The sequence below is a fragment of the Pseudophryne corroboree genome, chromosome 4 (genome assembly GCF_028390025.1).
Source record: "Pseudophryne corroboree isolate aPseCor3 chromosome 4, aPseCor3.hap2, whole genome shotgun sequence".
NCBI classification, from domain to species: Eukaryota; Metazoa; Chordata; class Amphibia; order Anura; family Myobatrachidae; genus Pseudophryne; species Pseudophryne corroboree.
The window spans coordinates 248261999-248283401 of NC_086447.1; the positions used below are offsets into that span (position 1 = coordinate 248261999).

At 41.4% G+C, this 21403-nt stretch overlaps 1 protein-coding gene across 2 annotated transcripts in view; it reads left to right on the forward strand.

Moving 5' to 3' along the window:
• The first annotated feature begins 3958 nt into the window (after nucleotides 1–3958).
• The window catches only part of NYAP2 (neuronal tyrosine-phosphorylated phosphoinositide-3-kinase adaptor 2), a 293064-nt gene continuing 275619 nt past the window's right edge, over nucleotides 3959–21403 (forward strand). Inside the window, exon 1 of one of the 2 annotated variants that reach the window (XM_063916016.1) lies at nucleotides 3959–5178. Coding sequence is in view for 1 of the 2 variants with exons in the window: in XM_063916015.1 (XP_063772085.1) it covers nucleotides 4389–4461 (73 nt within the window). In the remaining variant the exon portion in view is untranslated. The remainder of the gene's footprint in view (nucleotides 5179–21403) is intronic. The other variant, XM_063916015.1, reaches the window with a different exon arrangement.

A 21403-nucleotide genomic window follows, 5' to 3' on the forward strand; every position in this document is an offset into this window, starting at 1 on the left:
CAGGGGTTTTCATGCTCAGGGTGTCATGCTCGTTGCCAGGAGTTTCATGTGGTAGGTGTTATGCTTGTTGCCAGAGGTATCATGTGCTGGGTTTCAAGCTTGTTGCCAGTGGGTAATATTCGTTGCCTGGGGTTTTATGCACTGGGTGTCATGCTCGTTGCTACGGGGTAATGCTTGTTGTCAGGGATTTCATGAGCTGGGTGTTGTGCTTGTAACCAGGGGGTAATGCTTGTTGCGAGGGCTGTGCTTCCAGTGCCACATATGCCCCCAGTGCCAGATATTCCCCCACAGTGCCAGGTACACATATGCCCCCAGTGCCAGCTACACACATACCCCCAGTGCCAAATATGCCCAAAAGTGGCAAGTAAACATATACCCCCCCGTGCCAAATATGCCCCCCATTGCCAAATATGCTCCCCCAGTGCCAAATATGCCCCCCTGGTGCCAAATATTCCCCCCGGTGCCAAATATGCCCCCCAGTGCCAAATATGCCTCCCCAGTGCCAGTTACACCCCCCCCCCGAGCTCCCTCGCTGCTGTTCGGAAGGAGGACACGGAGGGCACAGTGCGCGCCTCTCCTGTGTGTCCCTCCTGGGTCTCCGGCGGCAGCGGTGTGTCTGTCAAATGGAGTGCCGGTTCGTGAGCCAATCAGAGCTCATGAAGGGGCACTTTATTTAACAGACACGTCGCTGCCGGCAGGGCCCCAGGAGGGACACACAGGAGAGGCGCGCACAGTGCCCTCCGTGTCCTCCTTCCCAAAACAGAATCAGTGGCGGCGTCAGCGCCCCCGCAGCACTGCGGGGCACTAGTTACGCCACTGGATATATGGTATTATTATCATATAGGGGAGAGGGGACCATACAGTGAAATATGAGGGGGATTAACGCAGCTCCCGGCACACACTGATATACTGTATTATTATACAGGGGAGAAGGGACTGTACAGTAATGTATGAGGAGAGTATAATATACACCCTGGCACACACTTATATGTTGTATTATATTATTATATAGGGGAATGGGGACTGTACAGTGACATATGATGAAGGTATAAAACAGGTCACTGTGTACATAGTGGGGATATTTTCATTTAACAAAAAAAAATCCTTCGGAATACAATCTTCTTACCGTTTCTGTCAACATTGGGTGGGGGCCCTTTCAAAATTTTGCTATGGGGCCCATAGAATTATAGCTACGCCCCTGGTAGTTTATATTATATAACACTATCTTCCAAATCATATTATATCACATTACAATAAGTAGTTCACTTTTCTGCCACATTACAGTGCCCTCCAATTCAGATTATGAAACATTACAGTGCCTAGTTCAGATTGAGTCACATTACAGTGCCCCCTTACCATTATAGCATCACTACACACATCTCTGAATAAGGAGTGTTACTCAATTGAGGCTGGGGAACAGGTCAGACCCAATTGCTTAGCAGGTATATACTGGAAAGTCGTATGCAACTACAATATATAATCTGGGTCTGGGGCTCCCACTATAGCTACGACCATGCATAAACCATGCCAATTCTAAATTTGATACTATCATTTCACTGAGTTTCACAAACAATGTTAATATGGTGCCATTTCAGACCCCAGGCCAGGTATGTACACTTAATATATTTTGTATGAGTCTGCTGAAGTGTAGATAATGCAAATCTCCTATATATTAGCCCAGAGTGACTGTGTGTATAACGCAGGGCGTAGTCTGGAGTCAGAGTCATACACTCACATCATCTGCAGGGAGCTACACCATTTCCTGTGCCAGCAGCAGAGTGAGGTACAATGTGCACAGTGACACTACTTACAGTATAGGGAGGTATACGGTATACATGGCCAGTGGGAGCAGCAGCGACAGATACCCTCCCTGCAGATGCTGTCAGTGTCCATAGTGTAACACTACGGATACTGAGGGTACTTGCAGGCAGCAGGTTTTACGCCCGGCGCTCCTCTCCAAGCTACATAACTTGGCTGCCTGTTAACCCTACACACAGAGTATTTCACGTTATGGCGGCCACCTGCAAATGCTTCATGTTCAGCGATGTCACGTTTCCGGAACCGTTCCCCTCCGTCTGCGTCACCAGTCCGCTCTCTGCAGCCACCGAGCTTTCCCGTTACACTGCCCGGTAAATGCCTGTCGTGCACGTCACTCGCTGAAGTCCTCGCCCCCCCTTGAGCCCAGCCAGCAAGTTATGCTATCTCAGATGCAGCGGGTTATTATTATGTGCTCCGCTTTTCTCATTTTCTGGCATCTTCGATATTTGCCTCCAGTCAACTTCCATGACCCCTGGCGGACGCGCGGGTGACTGACATCTGAGGCGACCAATGGCAGTGCGCCTCTGCTGTGACGCTGTCCCTCCTCCCCCGCCCACGGAACACCCACACCCGCCACTCACCCACCCGCGGCACCACCTCACCCGCCCCTCCCTGCAACTGCCGCGGCACACCGCAACTGCCCCCCCACCCATGGTGGCTATGGAACCCCACCCGCAACACCCAATGGCACCCCCACAACCGCCCCTACCCCATCTGCGGATCCCTGCAACCCCACCCACAGTACCCCTGCACCCACCCTTCCCCCACTCGCAGTACCCCAACACATGCCCCTGCCCCCACGGCATTCCCACGACCACCCCTCTCCCACCCGCAGTACCCCAACACCCGCCCTTCCCCCCCACGGCACCTCCAAACCCTCCCCCACCCACGGCACACCCGTCCCTCCCCCACCCACGGCACCCCCGCAACCACCCCTCCCCCACCCACGTCAAACCCAGCACCTGCCCCTCCCTCATCTGCTGCACCCCTGCTACCATCCTTCCCTTATCTGCGGCACCCCCGCTACAACCCCTCCCCCACCTACGGCACCCCCGCAACCGCCCCTCCCCCACCCACGTCAAACCCTGCACCCACCCCTCCCTTATCTGCTACACCCCTGCTACCGCCCCTCCCTCATCTGCGGCACCCCCGCTACTGCCCCTCCCCCACCCACAGCACCCCCGCCCCTCCCCACCCGCAGCACCACCGCACCCATCCCTCTACCACCCACAGAACCCTCTCCCCCATCCATGTCTACCCCACACCCGCCACTCCCCCAACCACAGCACCTACTAGGTGATTCATCGTGGCCTACGTGTGCTGTTCACACCGTCGCAAGGGGCTACGGCCCCTTAACCATTGCGCGCCCTTTGTCCGTGCAATATTCCACCACTCACAAAGTTATGAGTGGAGGTAATACTCCATATAATAAAAATATTGCATGCCCCAAGGGCGTGCAAGGTTTATGGGGGCATAGCTCCTTGTGACGGTGGGAAGAGCGCCCGTAGGGCGCGATGAATCACCTAGTCAACAAATAAATTCATAAAATAACCGATTATTTTTAGTGCTAAAAATGCATATGTATTAGAAAACAGAAAACTGTAGGGCTTACTGCCATCTGTAGCTTTTATTTTTATGCATTAATAACTACTGTATAAGTCTGATTATAATATCAATACTTTTTGTAATATCACTAGCCAACATGACAATTGCATGTCCATATTTTTTTTAAACAGTAAAATATCCACACCTGTTCCAGAAAAAATGCTGAAGCTACTGCATTATAAAAAGAAGTTGAGAAAGCTAATGTTTCACAGCGCACACTGAAACGTAATGTCATTATTATTATAATTTCAACTTTAAAGCAATTGTATGTAGCTTTACAAATATAACAAAGGTGGCTTGTGTGCTAAGTGATTGAACCATGTCACTTGAAACTTTGAAATCAATGTCTACAGTACACTGAGAATATTTATGGCTTCCTCAGACAAAAGTGTTTAGACACATGGGACAATCTCTGCAGCTTTATTACAGGGCCCTTCTGTATTTATGCAGTGGAAGCAGGTGGTGGGGGGTTGTTTTGACGAGGTTACCGAGCTCCTCCTATCTTTACCCCAGCAGCAGCAGCAACCTGATATACGTCAGCCTGAATTCTATGCATTTCGCTGCTGCACTATGAGGAAGAGAGTGCAAAAGCTATGCCAGGAACAGCGTGTGCCACTCTGATTTCCAGACATGAACCTCCGCTCTCATCACTTGCTTGCTTTCTGTAGCGGCAACATGGGCTAAGTGTCAGTTTGCTCTGCAGCCTTTGTTCTTATGCATTTTGCTTTAAGACTGAAATAGGGGGGAATGAGCTCACAGACTGTCTGCTTTTTTAATGTTACTCCTGGTTATTTGGACTCTGACTTCGGCTGGAGAGTGACATCATCTGATTGAGGATGCCTTACTGAGGACCCTGTGCAAAAACCGAAATGATGGTGCTGTGCGCTCCGGCTTCTTTCTTCATCTGCTCTATCCCCAGACGTTTCCAATGGGCCTGACTAGTAGGAGCTGTCCAAGGTGCTGGAATGCTCACTGCTCTCTGTGGTGGAAGAGGACGGATTGCAAAGCTAAAGAAGAGACTGTTTATTTGGGAAGAAGGTAGGCACTCTCTTTGTTCCACTATCCCCGATTAATCTCCACTACAAAAGCATCAACAGAAAGCAGCAGCCAGAGAGGGAGTGCGAGTCTGCCGGCTTTCACAGGGGAGGGAGTACACCATGAGCCAGACTGCTTTCTCTAAGTAGGAATGGGAGACACATCATTGACTGAGGAATAAGCCATTTCCAATAGATTGCGATTTATTTCATATTTTCTATATATTTTTGCCTCCTCAGAGTATATTCAAATGAGGCACCACGGACAGCTGAGTGTGATTGCATTTGATGGTGCTGCAATTTTGTGTGTAGTAAAGTGGAAAGACAGTATACACGCTCTTCTCTCTTGGACCACAGATCAGGGTGTAATTGGCACACACCCATTATCTATGCGCTCATAGTGTTGCATCTGAATTTAAAGAGAAAACATTTCATTTTATTTGCATCTCTCCACCAACACTGTAGCCAACTTTAAGGCCAAAGCCTTTATTGAGAAGGTTAATAGGATACCATTATCTAAGGATGCAGGATTGGACACTGTGGACTACTTCATGGTAAAATGCACTTTAGCTGAAGAAAGACAGTACACATTTAAGTCTGCTGTATGGTGCTGAAATATCCTTTCAGATTGCACTGAGACCAACCCTGAGGAAGGGCTTCTGGTGATAAAAAAAAAAGTCACATTTGATTATTATTCTGCTCGGCTAGACAATTGTTTTCGGTATGTATACTATTTATGTTTATAATAGTAATACCTGTCCCTGAAGCTACACTTTACATATGCACTACATGTAAAATGTAGCACTTTCACAGTGGTATAGTAGCAATTTCCATGATATTAGAAGTATAAATGCAGTTAGTATTCACATTTTTTTTTGTCATTTGCCCTTTGCAAAGACATTTTTATGTTAAACTAGCAGATTAGTCATGTACTGTAATATCACTTTTCCCTACTTATATGGGAATAGCTGTTTTTCGTTCATCTTGTCTAAACAGACATATCCTCTTCCCTTATAATACCTTTTTTGCCAGCTGTAAGTTGTTAGGCTTTAGGATATTATGAATAATGAATGATGGAAACATATGTGTTCATTTTAGTCCACTATGGATCAGTTTATTTAGAAGTTGGACTTTCTGGAAGAAAAAATAAAAAAACAACAAACCTGAAGATAATGATGCAAATTGTGCAGTAGATTGAGAAATCAGCCCATAAATAGGGTTCAGTGTGATCATAAAGATGAGGTGAAGGGTGAATTGTTTTCCTGTTTCATTTATTCATGTTGCACTTCTGGCATATGTGCAGTACTGTGGAGGAAAATCATGGTATTTGCAAGGGATTATTTCATGTGTCCTGGTATGGCACTGCTCATGTTTATGTGACAGTAAACAGCATAGGCACAACACAAGTCACATTGCCTGCACTGATTGCGTTGTGCGTGCTGCTGTTTAACAGGGCATGAAGTGCAATATCAGTTTAACACTGCCTACCTAAACTGAACTTATTATATAATTTAATGAGAACAAAATTAACAGTTTATGAAAGAGTATTACATAAGTTAACTAGGAAAAGTGATAACAGCTGTTTTTATATGTGTGGATTATGCGTAAGACGCTTGTTGAGCATTTAGGGTATGCGGTAAATAAATGGAAAAGTCTTCAACTGAACCTTTCAGCTGACATTAAAGATTTCTTGCATCATGCAATTTCTGTGTCAGAACACAAAGTAGGGAAGTCTTCAAGCTTCCTTATTTTGCAGCCCTGTTAGCTCAAATAAACATCTTGGACACACAAACGGAATCTTGTTTTGGCACTTTGCTGGTCTGACTTTTGCACAATTGCTGCCATATCATCTAGAATCTAGACTGTTGGCAAAGCCTGTTCTACAGATACAATGGTGGATGCATGACCTCATTAAGAGTGAAGCATTGACTATACCCTAAATGGGCTATAATATGTCTAAATAGAAATTAAACCTTTACAGCATACAGTATAATATAGTGTAATACAACATTGACGTTATAGTTTTGTAGTACGTACTTTGTATTTAGAGCAGGTGCTATGGAAATATTATGGAAATTAGCTCCAACTGACTATTCAAAATACAGTAGGTGTGCACAGTAATGTTAACTACTTGAATACTGTCTTACCACATGATGCATAATAATTATAGAAGTACCTTTTCATCAAGTTCTTAAGAAGAGATGTATAAGAGGAGAACATAGCACCTCCCATAATTGGGGAACTTATTAAGTCATCTAGTGACAATTTGTATTATTTTGTATTCTTTGATACAAAATCATTGCCATCTAGTCTTTATTTCTCAGCTTCAGAGCAACAATACTGTATATGACTTTCTAGGTATGAAACACATCCTTAATAATCACACATATTGTTCTGAGCACTCAGTAAATCTCTGCTTGAAGTGCAAAGTGATAGTATCGGAATCCCGACAGCAGCATCCCGATGTTCAGAATCCCAATGGATTATGGTGATTATTTTAACCATACTCCTAACCCACCCCTCCCGAAGCCTAACCCTAACTGTCCTCTCCTGCAGCCTTACCCTCCCCCTATTGCATAACCCTAACCCTAGTACTTACCATCGGGATCTGTTGGGATTCTCAACACATTCCAGTGCACATGGGCTTTAAAAATGACAACAATGGTTCCAGTCCCTGGTAGGGGTCAATTAGTTCCTATTTAATTTTGTGCCAGAAGACTCAAGGAAGAAATTATCTTAAATCTTATGCTGAAACTATTCAGGGTGTATCCTATTAGCCGCAGTAATTTTTTGCACAAGAAAAAATAAGCGTTTATCAGGATTTTTGCCCAGTGGTCATTATTGGGCTATCCAATTATAGCATTTTTTTCCATGCAAAAAAATACCTGTTTTTGCACGGAAACACATAGGATCTGTGAAAAGACCCGAACCTATGTGTTTTAACAATCGCAGAAAAAATGGTTACTTATAGGGGATGCATTGGGACTAATAGGATAAATTACCGCTGCTTTTTGATTGCCACCCTTAGTATTCTACTCTACCTGAACCAATCACTCTTGATGATAAAAAAACAATCATTTGGTTGTCCCCACATGTTACAGTGTCAGTCAAACTTAGTTGAAAAGGAAAAGACTGGCTGATTAGATGTACATATGTTATTTCATTATTACTCATAGGTGACAAGTTGTGAAGAGTTCTAAGGATCTTTTAAAGATGAATTACTGTATAATTTACTTTAATAATTCAGGACTCTGAGCATGTTTCAGCACCATTACTGGGGCTGATTGTGAGTTGGAAGCAAAGCAAAAACAGCAAGTAACTTTACGTCTTACTAAAACCATGCTGCACAGCAGGTGGGGACAGGTGTAACATGTGCAGAGAGAGTTAGATCTGAGAAAAGTGTCTAAACTCAAATCTAAATTGCAGTGTAAAATAAAACTGATCACTTCTTATGGGCAACATGTAAAAGCAGACATTTTTCATCATGTATGCAAAAAAAAGTACAGTAATTCCACTCCTTGGATTGCAACATGGATTGTCTGGGTACACAGGTACTTTTTGCTTTACTCCCAACACAGAATGGTATCCGTTTGGATGGTCGACCATGTTATGGTCGACAGTCATTAGGTCGACCACTATTGGTCGACATTGACATGGTCGACATGGACACATGGTCGATACATGAAAATAGTCAACACATGAAAAGGTCGACATGGAATTTTCCCAAAAAATTATTTTGGGGAACTTTTCCATACTTTACGATCCACGTGGACTACGATTGGGAATGGTAATCTGTGCCGAGTGCAGCGAGGCACATTGCCCGATGCATGGCGAGCGAATCGAGCCATGCGAGGGGACACGGTGCACTAATTGGGGTTCCCCGTCACTTTATGCAGAAAACGACACCAAAAAAAGTAAAAAAACTCATGTTGACCTTTTCATGCACCGACCTTTCACGTGTCGACCATTTTCATGTGTCGACCATTTGTCCATGTCGACCATACCAATGTCGACCAATAGTGGTCGACCTAATGACTGTCGACCATTCATACCGGAACCACACAGAACCAGGCCCTACAGTACTGTATGTGCATAATTCCTCTGGCACTTACTCTGGATTGGAGAGCGACTGCGCAAGGTACTCAAAAGACTTTTGGCATGACCTACTTCAAAGATCACTGAATCTGTGGATATAGTATATTTCAATAGCAATGATAAAAGTTTCTTTTCATTATTTGTAGACTGGTGATGGAATTCTGAGCAGTATATATATATATATATATATATATGACGTCATGACGTGCACTTGAGGGACGGGAGGGTGGCACTGGGCACAGAAAAGCCCTGTTATAGCTCTATCTGATGGTATGTAGTCAGAAAGTTGTTGATCATAATGTCGACAGCAGAAGGTCAGTATTGATGATGTTGTTATGGTTAAAATGTCAACATCATTAATTTCAACACCTACAGAATATTATAATGCAATGTTTTAATGTCAGCGTATCAACTAGGATTAGGGTAGGGCTATTGTCGACTTTACAGCAGTGTTGACATGCTGAATGTTGACATGGTTAAATTATGCACACGTTGTCAATTTCAAAGTTGACATTATAACCATGTCAGTATTCTCATGTTGACACACATGAATAGTCGACATTGTCAAAGTTGACATAATACACCACAACCGTTCTGGTTACTGTTCTGTGCTACTGCCATGAAAAACATTTATTTACATTTTGGGACCACATACAATACTGTTATTTATTAAACACTTTGTATATATACTGCATGTTACATAATAATTCACCATTAAGACAATTTACCTAAATTATGTAGTGATGCTATACATGAGAGCTAAAGTGGTTTACACTGTGTATGTATGGCGTAACCCACTTCTGCACACATACTGTACATGCATTGTACTGATCAGTGGGTATTCCCTACATTGCAATTCTTTGTATAACTATTAGTTGTCTCCTGTGTCAGAAATACCATGGATGTAGGTGATGCTGCCGCAGTGGACCAGGTGTCACGTCTTCCACCCTATACCTCCACTATCCCCTAACTACAGGTCTCCTATGAGTGGCACAGGTGCTGGCCATGCATGCTTAGCAGAACCTCTGCTCTGATGTTTTCAAAGCAGAGCAATGGGCCTGGAAAGCTAGAATGGCATCCTTGGGCCACTACCAACATTTTACAATACTAGTGCCCAGAGATACATTGGGGCAATGTATTAACCTGGATAAGATATAAGGAAGTGATAAACCAGTGATACATGCAAGGTGATACACACACCAGCCAATCAGCTCCACTATGTAAATTAACAGTTAGGAGCTGATTGGCTGGTGCATGTATCACCTTCATTTATCACTGGTTTATCACTTCCTTATGCCTTATCCAGGTTAATACAGTATTCCTTTTTTTACATTAGACAATTGGAAACACTTTAATAGAGTATGATAGGGAATTTACATAAGGCTCTTTGTTCAATAATAGATCTGAACTTCTCATATGATAGTGACATATGTAGCTTCCAATTTAATAGAAACACCTGTCAGCAGTGAGCATTGTGTCCAGTGTGTGCAAGTAACAGGTTAATGATTATTAGGTTACTGGGAGAAAACATCGGCAAGGAGTCACAGTCACTTCATATTCAGTTGTTAATCTACTCATAGAACACTGAAATTAAAAACATCATTGATTAATGACTCAGATCCTGTTACAATAAATGTATTGTAGAACAGACCACAAGCACTACCCAACATTCTCATAAACTTTGATCTTTACCACTAATGAAGTACTGTATGTAAACATACTTAACAAAAGCCTGAAGATGATTATCTGCCCATCTGTTACGTTATAAAGCACAGTGAATCTAGTTTATACTGTTTATAAAGCATTTTCGAATCTCAGTTTAGCTAGTCCTCTCATTTATGCATTATGTAGCCTTTGCACTGATTTGCATATTTTCTTTGACTGTGAAATCAGTAACTAACCACTTAGAGCTGGGGCCACAAGGGATGCTGTGCAGGCTCTATCATGTTAAGATAGAACATGTCTCTAATATGCTCTCTCTCTAACAAGCAGCATCTGTGCTTTCTCCTCGAGTTCTGATGTCAGCGCTCTAGTATTATAACAAGATAAGCATAGGGAAAACACTCAGAAACACAGGGGGACATTTACTACATAAAAACAGTCACACAGTTAATGTGGGAGAAAGCTGAGCAACAAGGAATTATAGGTAAAAAATATCCAGATTTATAAAAATTTCCATAACCATCTATAATGTTGTACGTAATCTAGGAGTGTTTATCAAGTAGGCCCAAAATGACCTATTGTTTTTGGGTCTATGTAAATCACGGGGCCTGCTAAGCGATATTCAGTTTCCCAGTAATACTGGCCAGCAGTAATATGCACGCAATATTTTTTTTATGGCAATTTAAATGGGAAAATTTTCTGAATTTCATAAAGCATTTTTTATTTCATGTTTACCACATCTGTTGTTGCCATTGTGAGATGGTGATAGATAGCAGAGGAGGAAAGCCAGTGGTACATGTATCACCGCTGTTCTTGGTAAACATGCAGTAATTAGCTTCCCCATGCCTTACATGGCAAGGCTATCGCAGACAAGCCCTTAAGATATACATTGCCGGTTATGTACGGTGGATACCACAGGCTATGAGGCTTGATAAATAGCCCTAAATCCTGGCAAAATATATTAAGGAAACTACATCAACAGATATATATGTTTATCCAAACAGTTCCTGTTAAGCAAATGATTATCTTCCTGTCATATATAACACTCTCATGCAATGCAATAATACGCAGATAAAGACAGGCCACTTATTTACACATCACTAATCCACCACCCAATTCAATTGCAATTTCAAACATATACACCAGTAATCATTATCGAAACAACTACTGTAGTTCAGATGCAAAACAATGTAAGGAAGTTCCACCTTACTGTATGTATTTCAGAGCTGTTGGTGGCTGTATTTAATTGAAATTCTTAAAATAGGGAAAACCTTGTGTCTTAAGCCAGTTTCGCTACTGCTTTCATTTTAGCCTTCATTACAGTACTACCAGGATAAGACACCCACTATGTATCTCCTCTGTCCCTACAAAGTCTCGTAAACCCTCCTTATACACTGTGGGGGTAATTCAGACCTGATCGCTAGGGTGTGTTTTTTTTGCATCCCTGCGATCAGGTAGTTGCCGCCTACAGGGAGAGGGGGAATTCGCTGTGCAGGTGTGCGATCGCATGTGCAGGAGAGCTGCACAAACAGAAGTTTGTGCAGTCTTTGCACAGCCCAAGACTACTCAGCCGTTGCGATGATCGGGGCCGGAGATGACGTCACGAATCCTCCCACAAAACTCCGGGTCCCTCCTGCGTTTTTCCGCACACTCCCTGGAAATGGTCAGTTGCCACCCACAAATGCCCTCTTCCTGTCAATCTTCTTTCGATCGCCAGTGCGATCGGACTTTTCGCACAATCCCGTCGCTTCCCGGCACTACCCATCGCTGCTGACTGTCCCGTCTGCGCATTGTGGTGCATAGACGTACAGTTCAGACCTGATCGCCCACTGTGCGAAAATGCACAGCAGCGATCAGGTCTGAATTAGCCCTTGTGTTTCCCTCGCTTTACGCTAATACCCGTTCACAGTAATCCAGTACATTACTGTGTTCTTTACTCTCAAAGGGGGTAATTCCAAGTTGATCGCAGCAGGAATTTAGTTAGCAATTGGGCAAAACCATGTGCACTGCAGGGGAGGCAGATTTAACATGTGCAGAGAGAGCGTTAGATTTGGGTGGGGTGTGTTCAATCTGCAATCTAATTTGCAGTGTAAAAATAAAGCAGCCAGTATTTACCCTGCACAGAAATAAAATAACCCACCCAAATCTAACTCTCTCTGCACATGTTAAATCTGCCTGTTAATTTTTTTTTAAAAACAACCAATATTTAAAAATCCTAAATTGGTGACAGGGCCGGTTCTAGGCCTTGTGAAGCTCAAAGCATAAGTTGCCTTTGGGTGCCCCCCATGCTTAAAATAGGGTCAGTGCATGCCGAAGGCTTGCAACAACAATATACGGGCATGGCAGTGCGGATGGTGTAATGGTTAGCATTGTTGCCACACAGCGCTGAGGTCATGGGTTTGATTCTCATCATGGCCCTAACTGTGTGGAGTTAAAAACAAAAATATATTAACTCGGTCACTATACCAATGCTGGAATCCTGCCTGGGTGAAATCCCAACAGTCGGCATGCCGACTGACAGGGACTATTCCCACTCTGTGGGTGTCCAAGACACCCATAGAGTGGGAATAGAACCTGTGGTGAGCGCAGCCAGCCACCGAGCCCACAAGAGGCTTCATTGCGCTCTCTTCCTCCACGCCAGCAACCTAGACTCTGGGATCTCGGCATGGGTATGGTGACCGGCTGTATCCTAACGGCCGGTCACCCATACCCAACCCCTTATATATGTTGTGCCACACAGTAGAGCCCCTTACCCACGTTACGCTGTGGATGAGACCCTTACACACATTACACCATGGTAGAGCCGCTATGGAAGCAGCTGTATTTATTTACTTGTTTAATTCAAATAAATTAAAAACACTATATATGCACAGCATCTATTCATGGAGACAAGAGGGACTGGAGGCATAGTGAGGGGAAATGGGGACCTTGTTCATGATCACGGCTTTCTGGCCAGGCCACGACCCTCCTCTGAGACCACGTCCCCCTTTTTCGGATGCGGCTGAGCCGCACCGGAGTACCCTCTTTCTTCCTCCTAAACGTTGGGAGGTATGCACTGTATTCCTTGTAGTCTACACTAACACCTCAATACAATACATACAGTACAACTAAACCTTAGATTGTGCACATTATACTATGCTCTTCATGTCAAAAATACATTCAACAATAAATCCTCCCACGTTATCAGACTCCCCACATTGCAATAGACTTACCACACTTTACAGTAATTACCTTACACATAACACTACACAAATATAAATTGCACTGTGTACACCCACTTCTAATACTAGCACCCTATCACAAACAATTTCGGACCACATATTAGCTATAAATCAGGGGTGCAGAGAGTAGAAGAGGTACAGATTACCTGGGCCATGTGTCTGTAGGGATCCAGGAGTCAGGAGAGGTGTGACCGCGTCTCCTTGTGATGCAGAGATCAGGGCCCCCATTACATGGCGAGCATGATAGTAATATATATGAGGTGGCATAGCCATGCCCCCTACAGCGGGAACAAAGATCATCTTAGTTTATAGAAATGCACCTACATAAAAGAGTACTACTGTAATGCATTTACATGTGTACTAAACATCAATAATACGGTATGTCCAACCAAGGCAACAACCCATCCAGCTATCCACCAATCAGCAAGCTTACACCCATTTGTTGTCTTGCTGGAGGCCGGTAAAGAATGCTGCACTCTGATTGGTGGATAGCTCAAGCCATCCACCAATCAGCAAGCAGACAACTGTTCGGTGTCTTGCTGCAGGATGGGAGGCAGGTAGAGAATGCTGCCTGGCCGCTCTGATTGCATGTAATTCACAATAAGAGCAGCCAGGCAACATTCTCTACCTGCCTCCCAAGAAGCTTCGGAGTCACCAGCCCAATAGGCAGATGCCTTCTGGCCCCGTCCATCCCTGTTCAAAGGCCCTTAGAATTGTGGGGCTCTGGGCATCTGCTCAGTGTGCCTATACATTAACATGGCCTGGTTACATCCCTTCTGTTTATTACAGTCCCAAGCACTACTTTCTTCCACAGATCCACACTGCTCATATTCCAACCCCTTTTAGACAGCCATGGAATGTAACATTCATAGCACTTGTGTTTTGTGAACTCCAACCTCATTTATATAATAGATTGTAAATATTATACCAAAGACAGCTGCAGGGCACATTTTCCATTATATATAAATAACTCTCCTTTCTGGGATTTATAAGGAGCTAGATCTTCTCTGTTATTTTCTGTGTCGGTTGATCAACCATTTAGACTTTGTCCATGATTTTCTCCAGGTGTGATGTATCCCAGTAAAAAGTAGGAAAACCACAACAGTGTAATACAATTGCAAGTTGGGACAGAGGGTGAAGTGTGGGGTAGATTTGTAAAATATCAATTGCTAAAAAAAATTGCCAAAACTGTATACCAGAATAAAAATCGTTGAAGCTTATTTGGCATAGTGTGTTGCATTCCTTCCATTGACACTTGTAGATAATAGATATATCATGTATTCAAAATACAGTACATATCCCCATACTGTAGTATACTGTATGCAGGCGCGGATTGGCCATAAGGCCCACCAGAAAGATTCCTGGTAGGCTGACATGTCTGCGGGGTCTGTCTTGTGTGTTGTCATGTAGCCCCACCCCTCACATGACAGGCAGCCCACTTCACTCAGTACACTGCATTGTGTCCATTCATTCTATTGTTCCGTCTCTGCGGTACAGCAACTCTGCCATCCAGTGATGCTGCCATGGCTACACAGTATGTTTTGCCTCTTGTGCTTCCCAAGTTGGGCCACTTCTAAAAATTTTCACAGGGCCACTGTTAGTTCCCAATCCGCCCCTGGTCTGCAGCAAAAGACCCAAGGAAGTCCGCAATTGTGTACAATCGGGCCCTATGAGAAGAGATTCCGCCCCCTCATCAGTCCACACCCCCATCAGGGCTGCTACTATACATTTCCCAGGCTGGTTTTCCATCCCAATCCGCCCCTAAATGTGTGTAAAAGAAAGATAACTTTTTGTCTTATTTGTCTAATTTTCTATATATAATATTTAATTTAATAAAACAAATTATATATATACGATCCTGACGAAAATCTAATACATATTTAAACATTGACAACCGTTCTAGTAGCTTTGTCATTATCACTCTACCTAAAGTCGCCTTGAGTGCCGCACCTCTGTTGCATAGTGTGTGTATATATACTAGCCGATACCGGAAGTGTGGCGGAAGCGACATCCGAAGCCGCAGGTAAGACTGGGAAAGAGGTCGAATGCTCGCGCACATGCGCATTAAAGAACTATTGCTACCGGAAGTGTGGTGGAAGCGCCGTAATTACAATATAAACACAGTTACTAGAATGTATTACATGAAGTAAATAGTTACACTATGTTAGTGACTTGATATACTAATTCCCTTGACATAGACAATATGACTTTAATATGGAACTAAGATTTTTATATCGTCAGCTCACCCTAAACAGGAAATGAGGTCATAATTTACTACCTAATTATGAGGGGTATTTATAGATGCTATGTCCTGACTTGCCACTATCTCTTGAAGAAGTCTAAAGACGAAACACATTGGGCTCACCCTCTGTGGCCTCCTGCATACCAAGTTAAGAACGCTTCAGCTTATCTCAATTCTTGGATTTATACAATATTTGCTGCAGTAACTTACCATTACTGCTCATTTAAGGGACAGCTGAAGCCCATAAAATACTGGAAGTGTCGTATTGAGTGGTTATTGGAGTAACAATTTTCACAAGTCGTGATGCACTTCTTTTGTTGTTGAATATATATATATATATATATATATATATATATATAAGCCACTGAGCCTGGCTCTCCCATTACAGTCTCATTGCTGCACCGGGTGCCCCCACACACCTGCTACACACAAACTCGAACAGTGCGGACTCCTGGCGGCTGAATAATTAGTCTCTACACAGCGTGCTTGGAGCATCTCTATATATATATATATATATATATATATATAAACTTTTTAACCACACACCATTGTGATTCTTGAAATTAGAGAAAAAAACCTCCATGTTTATTTATTGAAATGCTGGCGAGCCTTCTGTACTTCAGTAGAGGATCAATTGTCTCTAATGCCCTGTTGAGGTCATTACCCTAAAATTTAGGTTTCTAAATATTTCATTGATGGTCCCAAGTTACATCTGGTGCACTAGAGCAGAAGTTCTATGTAAAACGGGCTACACAAAACAGCTGATTTTTTTTTAACAAAACGTGCCAAAGTCCCACGGGTCAAATCCTTATTTCCTCTCTCTCTTCTGTCTTTATTCTAGCAGGGGGAATGTCTCACTTAGGGACCGAAGTGTTGACCCTTATACAATACATGTTTTTGTTCAGTTTGTAAGTCTCATGAGAGTGTTTTGTTTATTTATTGCAGTAATTCTATGGACTGCACCTGTGCCCCACAGCTAATTAGGATGAGCGTTCTCATCTAGGAATCGTTTTATCCAGTTTTATTATACATTTGGGTGTTTTTAGGATCAAACACCCTGGTTTTCTTTAGAAAAAAAATTGGCAAGTTTTTTTTTGAGTTAAAGCTTTTTGCCAACCAAAAATAATACAGAGATATACAGCAGCTCTATCACAGATGTACATGTATTCTTTAGAACAGTTGAGCTCCCATTTCAGATAAAGCGGGCTGAAACATAAAAATTACATTCTTTACGCTATGTGCTGTGACCTTGATATTAATATATTCATTTAATTATTCTTAAGAGTAGAGTTTATACTTTATATACACAGATCTTTTAAATTACTCAGGAGCAGAAATTATATTTGTCCACACTTAGCTTTCGCATTCAAGTCTTGGCCATGAAGATCAGGCTGTCAGTTTGTCCTTGTCATAAGTCAATAACACCTTCCAAATATCAGTATAGTGACACCAGATCATCTAGGAAATGACAATGACTTTTTATTTTGTCAAACAATGTCAGATCTCTGTGTAGAAACTTTACTGGGAAATATACTGCTATGAAAATACTGGGTAAGAGAATTATCAAAATAAAATAGCAAAAACATAGAAGAATGGGAAAATTCAAGCCAACCTTTGTGTTTAATTGTGAGTGGTAGGTGTAACTTATTGCCAATTGTAGTAATAATTTGCAGATTATACAAATATGACCTCCAATAACTCATAAAGGGACAGCAAAAAAAAATAGTTTTTGGTCCCACAAGAAAGGGGCATTGCCATACAATATTACCCCCAGTTCAAATTACACCACACAGTAGCACAATCATATTCACATTACACCGCACTTAATGCCCCTGATTTATATTACAACACATAGTGTGTCCCTTATTCATATTACGACACAAAGTAGTGCCACTTATTCACATTTCACTACACAGTACTACCTCAGATACACGTTATGCCACACAGTAGTGTCCCTTGTACATATTATGCCACACTGTATTACCCCTTATACACATTCCACCACACAGTATTGCCCCTTATACACATTAAGCTATACAGTAGAACCCTTTATACACAATACACCACACAGTAGTGTCCCTTATACACAATGCCCACAGTAGTGCCCCTTATATACAATGCCCATAGTAGTAGTGTCTCTTGCACTAAATGCCCACAGTAGTAGTGCCTCTTATACACATAATGCCCTCAGTACTAGTGCATGTTACACATAATGCCCACAGTAGTGCCACTTATACACATAGTGCCCACAGTAGTAGTGCACCATACACATTTCCTACAGTAGTAGTACCGCTTACACACATAATGACTACATTAGTAGTGTCTCTTAAACATAATGCCCCACAGTAGTAGTGCCCCTTAGACATAATGCCCACAGTAATGTCCACAGTAGCACCTCTCCAGCCTTGTGCCTCCCTGCTTTCCATACTCTGCTGAATGTGTTGCACCAGCCCTGACGACAAGTTCCCAACATTTTCCCCTTATACAGGCATTTCAGTTTGCCCCGTTGTGGTTCCAATTTAAGCAGTTTAGTGTGGGTTAGTTACATTATGCTAGACTGGATCATATGAAATAACTGTGTCATAGGTCTCTTCTTAGGTATATCTACTGATTATCTACAGTATATCTACTAATTTTAGAGTTATACATTGATACATTAACTACAGGGTCTATTTATTTACCAAAGGTAAAATGCACTAAATGAAGGAAAATGGAACGTTTCATTCAAATTGCATGCTGGTGAAGGCATGGAGAAGCCTATTTATCATGGACAGCCATGGCACCATCTCAGTATGGTGTTAGATGTGGTACACGTTGGAGAATAAATTCTATATTATTAAAAGAATGCATTTTTGTTTTTTTATTTAATCATTTATATACAGTGTTCCATATTGTTTTGCTTATTGTTTTTTTTTAAACGTACTTTTTTACATTTTTTGTTAAACATGAAATTACTGTTTGCTCAAGCCCAGACATTCAGTACCAGAGCCTGCAGGAGACAATAATCCAGCTCAGTCATGCACTCTTTGATATTTAACTGGCCTGGCAAGTAGTAAGACTACTTTTACTGCTGTCACTAGTGTCACCGGGATGCTGTCACTAACTATTGTAAAACACCATCCACAGTTTTAATGCGTATTACTATAACCTTTGTCTGTAATAAATGTGCTTCATCATAAACTCTTTTCACACTTCAACTGTTACCAGATTATGCAAATACTCTTCATATTTACCTGCTGTTTCATAGTCTCCGTTATATACATATACGCATAATACAATGAAACTATTGCTTTATCAAACTTAATATAGCAGGTTGAGTAACCCTTATCCAAAGTGCTTGGGACCAGAGGTATTTTGGATGTTGGATTTTTCCGTATTTTGGAATAAATGCATACCATACTGAGATATCATGGTGATGTTACCTAAATCTAAGCACAGAATGCATTTATGTTACATATACACCTTATATACACAGGCTGAAGGTCATTTTAGCCAATATTTTTTATAACTTTGTACATTAAACAAAGTGTGTGTACATTCAAACAATTCATTTATGTTTCATATACACCTTATACACACAGCCTGTAGGTCATTTAATACAATGTTTTTAATAATTTTGTGTATTAAACATAGTTTGTGTACATTGATTCATCCAAAAACAAAGGTTTCACTATCTCACTCTCACCCAAAAAAGTCCGTATTTCGGAATATTCCGTATTTCGGAATATTTGGATATGGGATACTCAACCTGTATAACATTTAAAAAGTAGAAATACTGATATTATTAATCTGTATCAAATACAGAAAGCCTTTAAATAAACAATTTACTAACTGGATACCAGTCAATCACAAACAGGAGTAATGACCTTCTGAAATATATTTAATGGAAAATATACCATATAAACATTAAGCTACGCAGTAGTACCCATTATACACATTACAGCACACAGTGGTGAGTAAAATTCCAATATGCTCCATGCTGTATCTGACCCTATTCCTACCATGTTCAATACCCATGCAATTGATAGGTGGCATGTTCTGTGTAATAAATGTATTATCAGGGCTTAGATATTTTATTTTTACTCTATAATTTTGTACAGAAAATATATTTGATTTATGTTTTTTTTTTAAACGAGTGCTACAGTATACACTCTTGTCACCTTCTCAAAGCAGAGTTTACCAGAAGACAATTTTAGGCAGACAAACAGTAATCTGTGTTAGATTTCAAATACTTTTTGATTATACAGGTTGAGTATCCCTTATCCAAAATGCTTGGGACCAGAGGAATTTTGGATATGGGATTTTTCCGTATTTTGGAATAATTGCATACCATAATGAGATATCATGGTGATGGGACCTAAATCTAAGCACAGAATACATTTATGTTTCATATACACCTTATACACACAGCCTGAAAGTCATTTTAGACAATATTTTTTATAACTCTGTGCATTAAACAAAGTGTATCTACATTCACACAATTCAGTTATGTTTCATATACACCTTATACACACAGCCTGAAGGTCATTTAATACAATATTTTTAATAACTGTGTGTATTAAACAAAGTTTGTGTACATTGAGCCATCAGAAAACAAAAGTTTCACTATCTCACCATCACTCAAAAAGTCCATATTTCGGAATATTCTGTATTTCGGATATTTGGATATGGGATACTCAACCTGTGTGTATATATATATATATATATATATATATATGTTTATTTATTTATTGAATATGAATATTGAAATCTGGGGCTATTGCAGACATATACAGATGTGTCCACTTACATCTTTGCTTTTTTACCAATTTGGCACAACTTGCAAAACACGGCTAAGCTGTTTTTCACGAGTAGCGAGTGGATACATTTTAAAAATTTTATTTGCCATAATAGAATATTTATACAGTAGTAACATATTAAAGAAGCAAATTAAGAAAAATCACAAGGCATGGCTAAATCTCTGAGTCTAAGGCATGCAAAACTGTATCATTTATAAAACCTGTTTTATAAGATAATTGAAAATATTGAACCTAATTTGTGGTAGCAGGTTCAGCTTGATTATATTTTCAACATACACTGGATCCCTTAATGCAGGGATGGGGAACCTTCGGCCCTCCAGCTGTTGTTGAACTACACTTACCAGCATGCCTTGCATCAGTTTTGCTATTTGGACATGCAAAAACAGTTGCAGGGCATGCTGGGATGTGTAGTTCAACAACAGCTGGAGGGCCGAAGGTTCCCCATCCCTGCCTTAATGAATATACAGTACATATAGTATTTTTTTTTAGAGCAATGCCCCAATAAGCCATCAGATTTTTATCATTTGCGAGCAGCCGTATTTATTAAAGGAAGAAATTCACTAAAATCAGACTTATAGATCGAGCCAGTATGTTCCTTTAAAAGAATATGAGTCTCTGAGCTTTAAATAGCACATCAGATAAAATAAAAGAGGAACATCCATGCATTTCCAACCTTTTAATCATTAATTCAATTTGATATGAGCATTCTTGAGGTTCCCTGCACATGTTTAGAGTATGATGGTATTGACTAATTGGTAAACTCTTTACTAGATGTTGTTGGTGAAAACCATTGTATCCAACGGGAAGATTTTTTTATTAGTGCTCTTATGATGAAGTGCAGCCTGTAAATCAGTGGCAAGTCTCAAAATATGTACATCCTCAATATGAATCCATGAGTGTCCCATTCAGGGAAGATAAACTTCTGTC